This window comes from Diaphorina citri, unplaced genomic scaffold (assembly GCF_000475195.1).
Source record: "Diaphorina citri unplaced genomic scaffold, Diaci psyllid genome assembly version 1.1 scaffold84, whole genome shotgun sequence".
In the NCBI taxonomy this organism is placed as follows: Eukaryota; Metazoa; Arthropoda; class Insecta; order Hemiptera; family Psyllidae; genus Diaphorina; species Diaphorina citri.
In genome coordinates this window covers 2,757-15,025 of record NW_007377521.1, presented here as the reverse complement: position 1 = coordinate 15,025, position 12,269 = coordinate 2,757, and the positions used below count along the sequence as shown (strand labels likewise).

The window sequence follows — 12,269 nt, the reverse complement described above, 5'->3', positions numbered from 1 at the left end:
AAAAAAAAAAAAAAAAAAGATTATGTTCGCGGATTTCGCGATTATGTTCGCGGATTTGGCGATTTTGTTCGCGGATTTTGCGATTATGCTCGCGGGGCGATTATGGTCGCGGATTTGGCGATTTTTTTCGCGGATTTTGCGATTGTGTTCGCGGATTTGGCGATTTTGTTCGCGGATTTCGCGATTATGTTCGCGGGTTTCGCGATTATGTTCGCGGATTTCGCGATTATGTTCGCGGATTTGGCGATTTTGTTCGCGGATTTACCAGTATTTTTGTCTATTTAAATAGATAATCCTCACATCTCCTTTATCACCTGACCTTAGTTGCTATCAAAATTATATGATAATGGGAGTTATTAGTCACAGCCAGGAGCATTTAACACGAGAGTAAAAAAATCTGGTGTGAACATCACACAACTTTCCTTATCCTATTGAATGATGCTTATTTGAGTGTTCTTTTACCCTAACTTTTACCATATCTCTAACCGTTTTGTTGCTGTAGCTAAAACTGCCAAAAAAACGGTCAAAATCTGTCCAAAAGCAGTCAAAATACCGCCAAGCGCAGCAACCATCTTAACCAAACTTTTTGTGTTGCATCCTTGTCACATTTGTGAACTACATACCAAATTTCAAGTCTCTAGCTTATATCATTCCCAAGATATTGTTAAATTACACCAAAAACCGGTAAAATGCCGCCAACCGTTGCACCGGTCTTAACCAAAAGTTTTGTGTAGCATCCTTGTCACATTTGACAGCTACATACCAAATATCAAGTCCCTAGCTCTTACCATTCTCAAGATATTTTGTTTACAGACAGACACACAGACCAATGGCTGAAACTTTGGATTTAGGCTCTAGGGACCTCAAAACGTGTTTTTTTCATTAAAAACTGACCATTGAAAATTCGACCCGATTACATTACTTTCCTTCCTATAGGATAAGGATAGGCTTGCCAAACGTCCCGAATTGGCCGGGACAGTCCCGAATTTCAGGGGGTGTCCCGGCGTCCCGTTCAGTTTTTCATTTTGGACATGGATATTTCCTACCAATCATTAATTTTTTAGTTACCCTAGTAAATGATTGATTCCCTGAGTTTATAAACTATCACTTGCAATTTAAATATTTAAAATGTTGGTCAACAATCTGAAATACCTCCAAGTACATTGTGCTGTGTTGCTTGTGATATGTTTGACTGTTTTGGCAGAAATAGAACCCATTGAAGATGAAGGAACTCTTAAACCACCCAAATTGCTTCAAAATGTCTACAAATCAGAAGTCGTAAGTCCTTTTTTAATTTATTTACTTTTAAAAGGCTTGACAGGGGGAAGTGTAAAGGTGGGTTTTTCACACTCAAGGCAGTTTGCACAAGTGAATCAAAGCATGTGAATGCAGGCTTTAAGTTTGAACAAGCTAATAATACATTTTCTAGGTTCCTCTCACAGTTTTGTGCAAACCAAACAAACCAGCATTCGCAAGCCAGTTTGTGCAAATTGCTTGAGTGTGTAAACATCAAAGGATCCTACTGAAATTGAAGAGAGAAGCCAGCCAGAACTGAGAACAAACTGTGTTTGCTCGGGAATAAATTTGCCCTGGGTGGAGAGAGAAAAAAAAAAAAAAAAAAAAAAAAAAAAAAATGTCTGTGTCGCACCATGGCCATCCCGTAGTATGCCCTTCATCAGATAGGCGATAAGAGACACAATACTTCCCATTTAGGTGCTGGGTCAACACGAGGACACCAGAAAGTAACCCGTCGAAATATTTGCAATTGAAACACGAATGCATTTTTTTTTTTTTTTTTTTTTTTTTGGTATATTTTCCTTTCGGAAACTGAGACGATCTACGAAGTTGAACCACTAGGTGGCGTGGTAACGCCTATAAACCATTGGAAATCCAAGATGGCGCATTCCTGACCAACTTTCTTTTCAGTTGTGAAGGCTCCGTGGCCTCTTTACTATATTTCGTGTGACTCAACTTTACATAGGGTGTTTCCAAAACCATTAACCAGATCTTTTACCGTGTAATATTTTGTTTACGGCGTAAAAGATCGGGCTCATTTTTCTGCACACACTTTCGAAACACCCACTATACTTACATGTGTGTCATCAAAACAATTCATGTCACACAAGTTTTTGCTGTTGATAGTGGCGTAATAATTGACGTACCGACATGTTGTCAAACACATGTGTGTCATCAAAACAATTCATGTCACACAAGTTTTTGCTGTTGATAGTGGCGTAATAATTGACGTACCGACATGTTGTCAAACGGTACATGATGTGTGTCATCAAAACAATTCATGTCACACAAGTTTTTGCTGTTGATAGTGGCGTAATAATTGACGTACCGACATGTTGTCAAACCTTGTACACATAGGGTACCCTATGAACACAGGCATGCACTCCAGGGGACAAAGCAATAAATACAGGGTTTGTCTCAAAAGCTATAGGTATATTTTCCTTTCGGAAATTGAGACGATCTACGAAGTTGAACCACTAGATGGCGTGGTAACGCCTATAATCCATAAACCATTGGAAATCCAAGATGGCGCATTCCCGACCATCGAAACAATCCAAGGACTAGTGTTCAGTTAGTTTCCATTGGCCCAGTTGCACTGGTCAGTTTCCCGAAAGAAAAATACAACTTAATGTTGCTTTCCCCCCATTGTTTAGTTTAAAGCATGGTTAGGTCTCTTTCTTTCCCTACTTACCTCTCATTCCCCTATCATCTCTCTATACTCGAGTGTTTCCTTTCCGTAACTGAGACGATCTACGAAGTTGAACCACTAGGTGGCGTGGTAACGCCTATAAACCATTGGAAATCCAAGATGGCGCATTCCTGACCATCGAAGCAATCCAAGGACTAGTGTTAGTTTCCACTGGCCCAGTTGCACTGGTCAGTTTCCCGAAAGAAAAATACAACTTAATGTTGCTTCCCCCCCATTGTTTAGTTTAAAGCATGGTTAGGTATTTTCCTTTCCGTAACTGAGACGATCTACGAAGTTGAACCACTAGGTGGCGTGGTAACGCCTATAAACCATTGAAAATCCAAGATGGCCGACCATCGAAGCAATCCAAGGACTGGTGTTCAGTCAGTTTCCATCGGCCCAGTTGCACTGGTCAGTTTCCCGAAAGAAAAATACAACTTAATGTTGCTTCCCCCCCATTGTTTAGTTTAAAGCATGGTTAGGTCTCTTTCTTTCCCTACTTACCTCTCATTCCCCTATCATCTCTCTATACTCGAGTGGTCTGTGTCGTAGCATGCCTATCCCGTAGTATGCCCTTCATCAGATGGGCGATAAGAGACACAATACTTCCCATTTAGGTGGTTGGATCAACACGAGGACACCAGAAAGTAACCCGTCGAAATATTTGCAATTGAAACACGAATGCTTTTTTTTTTCTTTCTTTTTTTGTCGACTCTGGGATTCGAACCTGGGACTTTCTGCATGGCAAGCAAGCGCGTTACCACAGGTTTGCTTATTATAACAAAGAATTAGCCGTAGACTTGTTAACTGTCTTATCAGTTACGTTATCAATCTCATCCTAGCATGCAGAACAAATCGTGATCTCATCTCGCAGGTATTAATCCCAGCGCAAATTGTGACAAAATCACCATCAGTAAAAACGTATTCATTAAGCAATGTTTACATTTCCTTATCAATCCCTTAAGGCGCAAGGAATTACCTTGAGAGATAAGCGCTCAAGGCATAAGGCGGATCGTCCTTTGGACTGCCAAGAACATAAGTTCGTCGGTAAAGGAATAATCAACATGACTAAAGAAATAGCAAGGATATGATAAATCTTCTATACCTGGATAAAGGTCTATGCCATATTTACACACTGGGTCCCTACCCTCCAAGCTATAGTGTGTCCAGATCAATGTGACAGCAAAAAAATAGGCATTGTTGCCAAACATGTCACATGTGCAATGGTAGAGAATCTTTAAAAGGGGAAGGTATATTGCACAGTGCTTCCTCCGACAGTGAAACAAAGTCAGGTAAGGCGATATCCACCTTACCTGTTCTGGAATCCAACCTCTGAACTTAGAGCTACCTCTGCATTTTAAAAGAGAGAGTTTATCAAAAATAGACCTTTACCCCAATTGCAACAATGTAAGGATTTCCTGCAATCTAATTGGTTCAACCCCTTATTATATTCTTGGTCCTCAGATTCATATTACATTCTAACCACCCCCAGGCTACACAACAAGTCCATCCAAATTTATCCAAACCGGACAGTCGGGTTAAAGTTTTCCTGGACTCCATCAACTGGTAAGTTCGAAGTACCTACTGGATATTGATTTTTGTTCAGCTTGTACAAAAAAGTGGCGTAGTTTGAAATGATATGATAATTAATTTGTTACCTTTTGCAGCCAACATCATCCCCAGGATATGGACCTACTATATATCCACTGTCGTGTTGATTATAATCGTTCTATACGTACAATGTACATTTTATCCTTATCTTCTTCAGGTATTATCCGTGGCGTTTGGCATGGCAGCCAACATCATCCCCAGGATATGGACCTACTACATATCCACAGTACTGAGCGTTTGACATGGCAGCCAACATCATCCCCAGGATATGGACCTACTACATATCCACTGTCCTGTTCATTATAATCGTTCTATACGTACAATGTACATTTCATACTTATCTTCTTCAGGTGTTATCCGTGGCGTTTGGCATGGCAGCCAACATCATCCCCAGGATATGGACCTACTACATATCCACAGTACTGTTCATTATATTCGGACTATATCCACTGTCCTGTTCATTATAATCGTTCTATACGTACAATGTACATTTTATACTTATCTTCTTCAGGTATTATCCGTGGCGTTTGGCATGGCAGCCAACATCATCCCCAGGATATGGACCTACTACATATCCACAGTACTGTTCATTATATTCGGACTCAAGATGCTGAGGGAAGGATACAAGATGAGCCCGAACGAAGGCCAGGAAGAACTGGAGGAGGTGCAATCCGACCTGAGAAAACGAGATGACGAGGTAAGACAATAGAATAGATTGAAAGTAAATAGAATAGATTGAAAGTAAATAGTTGTTGTTTACGAATGCAAAGGAATTGATTATTATGTCATTTTCCTAAAGTCACTGTCCAGTCACTTGGAATTTTGATTCTTCAACGTTGTATCTTCTTGCTAGATCGGGTATGCAAGGCTCATAGAAAGTAAATAGAATAGTTGTTGTTTACTAATGCAAAGGAATTGATCATTATGTCATTTTCCTAAAGTCACTGTTGTCCAGTCACTTGGAATTTTGATTCTTCAACGTTGTATCTTCTTGCTAGATCGGGTATGCAAGGCTCATAGAAAGTAAATAGAATAGAATAGAATATAATCACCTAGAGTGGAAAGCGAATATAATAGAATGAAAGGGAATAGAATATAATTTGAATAGAATGGAATGAAGTGGAATAGAATAGAATAAAATAAAATCTTCTAGAGTGGTAAGCGAATAGAAAAGAATAGAATACCTTACACTCCCCTAGAATAGAATACCTTTATAAAACTATAAAAGTCAGTCAGCCAGACAGTCAGAACGTGTGTAGCGGTGGTCTGTCATACCATCTGAGAGACCTAGGTCGGAAGTTTTTTTTCCGCCACACACTTTCCGCCTGTTTGATAAACCGCGGTCTGCTGTCTGTCAGACAGTCTGAGCGTGAGGTGCCCGGCATAAGGGTGGTGTCATTGAACACACCTTTAGTGTAGTGTTTTATTTAGATAAGGAAAAGTAGGGCATATACAGGGTGTCCCGCGAACGACTGTACAACGCTTGAGGGTTGATGCAGGACCTAAAGGGCTACCAGAAAAAGCTATCTGGACAGATCCGATTTTCAACAGGGGCGGAGTTATGAAGGATTTTCTGTTTTTCAACATTTTTCATACCTTGTCCCCTTAAAACGCCTTTATCCCTTGAACCAATAAAGATAATAAAAAACTGATTGCACCATTGAAAAGAACACAAAATTTACTAAAAGAAAAGGCTTAAAACGCCTTTATCTCTTTATTGGTTCAAGAGATAAAGGCGTTTTAAGGGGACAAGGTATGGAAAATGTTGAAAAACAGAAAATCCTTCATAACTCCGCCCCTGTTGAAAATCGGATCTGTCCAGATAGCTTTTTCTGGTAGCCCTTTAGGTCCTGCATCAACCCTCAAGCGTTGTACAATCGTTCGCGGGACACCCTGTATATTAGATTTTTTTCGTCTTCTTTTGAAGAGGTTGGATAGAGGAAACCTGCTGATGTCTTATCGTCCCGAAAGGGCAGAATTAATAACTGGGCAGAATTAAGCAGGAAAGAGCCATCCATAAGGGGAATTGCAATTGCCGTTTCCCCGCGGTTGGACGATTCTTTTCTGCTTCATTCTGTTTTGTTTGTTACACAATTAACGCCTCAATCAGTCTTTCTTTGATTTCAAAAAAAAATAATAAAAATAAAAATAAACACGTTCTATCTTCTACAATGGACAGAAAACAAGATATTCCATTTGGCAACGCTAGGTGTTAATGGGTTAGTGTTTGTTTGACAGGGGAATTAGGAGATTCCATCTTTCAATGTCACTGTTATTACAACTGGTACAAGAAGTACCAGATAGATTAATAATACTTTTATCATGGGCATGGACAAGGTTTCAATTGAATTTCTCCAGGGGACAAAGCAATAAATACAGGGTTTGTCTCAAAAGCTATAGGTATATTTTCCTTTCGAATATAATAGAAAGAAAGGGAATAGAATAGAATTTGAATAGAATGGAATGAAGTGGAATAGAATAGAATAAAATGAAATCTTCTAGAGTGGTAAGCGAATAGAAAAGAATGGAATACCTTACACTCCCCTAGAATAGAATACCTTTATAAAACTATAAAGGTCAGTCAGTCAGAACGTGTGTAGCGGTGGTCTGTCATACCATCCGAGAAACCTAGGTCGGAAGTTTTTTTCCGCCAGACACTTTCCGCCTGTTTGATAAACCGCGGTCTGCTGTCTCTCAGACAGTCTGAGCGTGAGGTGCCCGGCATAAGGGTGGTATCATTGAACACCCCTTTAGTGTTGTGTTTTATTTAGATAGGGAAAGTAGGATATATAACTGGACAGAATTAAGCAGGAAAGAGCCATCCATAAGGGGAATTGCAATTGCCGTTTCCCCGCGGTTGGACGATTCTTTTCTGCTTAATTCTGGTATGTTTGTTACACAATTAACGCCTCAATCAGTCTTTCTTTGATTTTCAAAAAAAAAAAAAAAAAAAAAAAAATAAAACACGTTCTATCTTCTTTTTTTTTTTTTTTTTTTTGACTTCCGAGTTTTATTTCTAGTCATAGGTTAGGCATTATAAACCTTTTCGAAAGCACGTAATTAATTTAATATTAGAAAAATCTGGTGTGAACATCACACGACTTTCCTTATCCTATTAAATTATGCTTAGCTGGGTTTCTTGGGTATGATTTTAGGGTTCTCCTCTTATAAGTTTTTCGATATCTCTAACCGTTTAGTCAGTAGAGCTGAAAACCGCCAAAAAGCGGTCGAAAACGACCGAAATGAGGTCAAAATAGAGCTAACCGTTACTCCGATGATAATTAAAAGTACTTTTTTGGGGGTTTTAGGTATCACTTTGGGGGGGAGGGTGTTCTGTTGTAACTTTTTCGATATCTCTTACCGTTTAGTCAGTAGAGCCAAAAACCGTCAAAAAGCGGCCGAAATGTCGCCAACCGCTGTACCGATCTTAACCAAAAGTTTTGTGTTACATCCTTGTTACATTTTTGACCTACATACCAAATTTCAAGTCTCTAGCTCTTACCGTTCTTGAGATATTTTGTTTACAGACGGACAGACAGACACACACGGACCAATGGTCTTACCATTTAGTCAGTAGAGCCAAAAAGCGGCCGAAATGCCGCCAACCGCTGCACCGATCTTAACCAAAAGTTTTGTGTTACATCCTTGTTACATTTTTGATCTACATACCAAATTTCAAGTCTCTAGCTCTTACCGTTCTTGAGATATTTTGTTTACAGACGGACAGACAGACACACACGGACCAATCGATTTTAGGGTTCTCCTCTTATAAGTTTTTCGATATCTCTAACCGTTTAGTCAGTAGAGCCAAAAAGCGGCCGAAATGCCGCCAACCGCTGCACTGATCTTAACCAAAAGTTTCGTGTTACATCCTTGTTACATTTTTGACCTACATACCAAATTTCAAATCTCTAGCTCTTACCGTTCTTGAGATATTTTGTTTACAGACGGACAGACAGACACACACGGACCAATGGCTGAAACTTTGGATTTAGGCTCCAGGGACCTCAAAACATGTTTTGGCACTGAAAACTGTCCATCAAAAATTTGACCCGATTACATTACTTTCCTTCCTATAGGATAAGGAAAGTAAAAAGTGCCCATATACAACACTTTTGGGTCTCACTAATAACTTAGTCGAAGATTTTCCCCCTAAAAAGGAGTTTTCAATTTGCAAAAATCTTCAACACGTTTCAATCTTAGCCGGGTTTTTGCTTTCATTTTTGATTATTTTAGATACCTAATTTTTATCATTTGTTTATTAAATATTGTTCGTATCCAATTGGTCAAATGTATCGAAGATTTTCCCCCTAAAAAGGAGTTTTCAATTTGGAAAAATCTTCAACACGTTTCAATCTTAGCCCGGTTTTTGCTTTCATTTTTGATTATTTTAGATACCTAATTTTTATCATTTGTTTATTAAATATTGTTCGTATCCAATTGGTCAAATGTCGACCAATCCGATACTAATTCCGGTATTTGGATATTTATTAGAGTGTTTTTGCAAACCAAAATTAGTGGTAACTGAACTCTTGAGCTTTATTTGACGAAAACTCGTTTCTGCATCTGTGGAAAAACGAGTTTTCGTCAAATAACGTTAAAAAGTTCAGTTAAAAGGACTCTAATTTTGGTTGCAAAAACTCCATTTATTCAAAGGATACAGAATTAGACCTCCGTCCAAGATACTATCTAGTCACTGAAGCTAGCTAGATTCGTCTTCGACCACAGGTTAGAAGATTTTCCCCCTAAAAAGGAGTTTTCAATTTGGAAAAATCTTCAACACGTTTCAATATTAGCCCGGTTTTTGCTTTCATTTTTGATTATTTTAGATACCTAATTTTTATCATTTGTTTGTTAAATATTGTTCGTATCCAATTGGTCAAATGTCGACCAATCCGATACTAACTCCGGTATTTGGATATTTATTAGAGTGTTTTTGCAAACCAAAATTAGTGGTAACTGAACTCTTGAACTTTATTTGACGAAAACTCGTTTCTGCATCTGTGGAAAAACGAGTTTTCGTCAAATAACGTTAAAAAGTTCAGTTGAAAGGACTCTAATTTTGGTTGCAAAAACTCTATTTATTCAAAGGATACAGAATTAGACCTCCGTCCAAGATACTATCTAGTCACTGAAGCTAGCTAGATTCGTCTTCGGCCACAGGTTATGCTGTCCATCCCCCTATTCACGTGACCTGAGATGATTACATTGATATTGTTGTTTGACCTTGTAAATTATAATCCATGTGCCAGTGTTTCTGTTGTGAGTTTTAGTTTGGTTATGTAGTGGATATTGTCTTTGCGTTTCCACATTGAACAGAACGGCCCCCGTCACTATTTTAGGTATCTTGACACCAATGAACTTCTGATGTACTATAGACGTCTGTCAAGACATGCTCAGTCATTTCAACACTAGAATCCCTTGTCAATCTCGCCAGAATGAGACTGAAACGTTCTTTTAACCCGTCAAACAAATCCACTTCCGCAAAGACGAACGAATGAGAATTTTCTAAAAGGGGATATTCCCCGCCCTTGTGTTTCCCCTCGACCGCCACTTGTAGCTCAAAGCGAGAAAGAAGCCCGGAGGGTCGCCCCCTCCACTGCGGAGATATCCAGATGAGAAGCATATGGATGAGAATGCCGTGTTCTGCGATAATGTCATGAACGGTGGAGGAGATGTAGAGATTAATGTAACGCGTTCGACAGCGTCGTCCCCAATACGAGAAGCAGAACCGAGCCCTGGTGCAAACTCAAACCCAGATGCCATCACCATTGTACGCATCAACAGTACGGGTAACGGTCTGACCAATCATAGCACGAGTCCATCCTGGTGAGCCCTGGTTCAAACTCAAACCCAGATGCCATCACCATTGTACGCATCAACAGTACGGGTAACGGTCTGACCAATCATAGCACGAGTATTTCCCTATCATCTCTCTATACTCGAGTGGTCTGTGTCGTACCATGGCCATCCCGTAGTATGCCCTTCATCAGATGGCCGATAAGAGACACAATACTTCCCATTTAGGTGGTGGGTCAACACGAGGACACCAGAAAGTAACCCGTCGAAATATTTGCAATTGAAACAGGAATGCAATTTTTTTGTCGACTCTGGGATTCGAACCCGAGACTTTCTGCATGGCAAGCAAGCGCGTTACCACAGGTTGCTTATTATAACAGAGAATTAGCCGTAGACTTGTCAACAGTCTTATCAGTTACGTTATCAATCTCATCCTAGCATGCAGAACAAATCGTGATCTCATCTCGCAGGTATTAATCCCAGCGCAAATTGTGACAAAATCACCATCAGTAAAAACGTATTCATTAAGCAATGTTTACATTTCCTTATCAATTCCTTAAGGCGCAAGGAATTACCTTGATGAGGCGGATGAGACCTACACGAGAGATAAGCGCTCAAGGCATAAGGCGGATCGTCCTTTGGACTGCCAAGAACATAAGTTCGTCGGTAAATAGCACGAGTAATGGTGTCGAAGTATTGCCCAAGGTAAGCCCCCGGCGCCCTCAGGGCTCCGTTTTTGGTCCTCACATCTTCCCTTGTGTTGTTCCGGGTTGACAGTACTTCCTCTCGTCGCCGGAGCGCTGTAGTCGACGATTTCATGCCAGCTTTGCATCAAGAGATTTACAACAATTTATTTTGGTGATTTCTCAAATATATTTTTCATAATGAGCCGCTCCCGACCACGATAATACTAGTTTACTATGAGTCCGAATAGAAATGAAATCGACAGTTTTAATGGCAATTTTCCATCCCAGTGTCACGCCAAGTAAAAAGTTTCTTAGCATTGTTTCGTGCGTTGGCTTCAAGTTACCCTGACGGCTCTCATTGAAAGAAGAGAACCAGGTGACAACCAGAGAAAGCACAATCAGCAAGTTCCCGAAAGTTAGTACAATCAACCCTGAACATTCAACATGGGAGGAGTGAGATTAAGAGGCGCCATCTTGTATCACTCGCTTGAACTGCTCTGGTAGATTGAGGCTCTGTTTTGTGATCGTCCTTTGTGATTTTTTTTATTGTGTGTTGTCCCGTATTTGTTACTTTTTTTATATTTGTGTTTTCCTAATAATAATATGCCTAATTTAATGTAAAAACTGCTACTCAGATTTTATGACGAACTTTTACTTATACTTAAGTTGCTCACTAACTGAAATGCACTCGCAGAGTTAGTGCACGTCCTAATTCCTACCTCTTCTTTCTTTTCCCTATCCGTTCCTTGCTTTACATTTATAAAGATCCATCCCTTTCTTTATTTGGTGTATTTTCCTTTCGAAAAACTGACCGCTGGAAAATTGACCACTGTTTCTATTGGAGCAGTGGTTAAATTCCCGAAAAGAAAATGCACCTTTTCTAATTTAATTTATATGCCTTCCTTTTGCTTCGAATTTCACATAGTGTGTGAATCTGCCCCCCGAAAATTAGGGGGGTTAAGTGGAAGAAAATACCGCCGTGGTTATTAATTTATCAATGTACATTTTTTATCGCTTTCAAAAGTTCATTTATGTACCTTATATTTTCTAATTATACCTATTCCAATTTCCAATCCAGCCTAAATTCCAATCGATTTGTCTGGGTTCAGGTTGCTCACAATAATTGTCTTGCAAAGGACTTGTTGGAATGGTGTATTGGAATTAACCCTTAACACTTGTTTTGTTACTAGCATAATTGTTTTTCATATTGCATGGCGTATTTCTACTCCTTTGTATTTTCTTCTATTTATTTTTGTCCATATTTCTGATCTTATCCGTATAAACGGTGTCAATACAAAATTACACATCCATGAAAGAGTTTTCTGTTTCTCTGACGAAACAATCCCGCCTTACAAGTCTTAGAAAAAAAATCCCGCCCTACAAGTCCTAGAAAAAAATCTTGTATCATTTTTTTTCTGATTCATACCGGCTGTATTGCCCCCTTTCCGCAAACTCCTTGCTGCAAAACT

General features: G+C 39.4%; 2 protein-coding genes across 2 annotated transcripts in view; one reads left to right on the top strand and one right to left on the bottom strand.

Annotated features, from left to right (window-relative positions):
• LOC103523578 overlaps positions 1–839 on the bottom strand; it is a 16,626-nt gene extending 15,787 nt beyond the window's left edge. Inside the window, exon 1 of the mRNA XM_026833125.1 lies at positions 789–839. Within this exon, the coding sequence (XP_026688926.1) occupies positions 789–791 (3 nt within the window). The 5' untranslated portion in view covers positions 792–839. The remainder of the gene's footprint in view (positions 1–788) is intronic.
• Positions 840–4,800: 3,961 nt separating this feature from the next.
• On the top strand, positions 4,801–10,903 carry LOC103523571. Its single transcript, XM_026833076.1, has 4 exons — positions 4,801–5,012; positions 9,876–10,050; positions 10,137–10,223; positions 10,785–10,903. Exons 1-4 carry the CDS (start codon positions 4,848–4,850, stop codon positions 10,886–10,888), a joined length of 531 nt encoding a protein of 176 aa, XP_026688877.1. The 5' UTR covers positions 4,801–4,847; the 3' UTR covers positions 10,889–10,903.
• Positions 10,904–12,269: the final 1,366 nt, after the last annotated feature.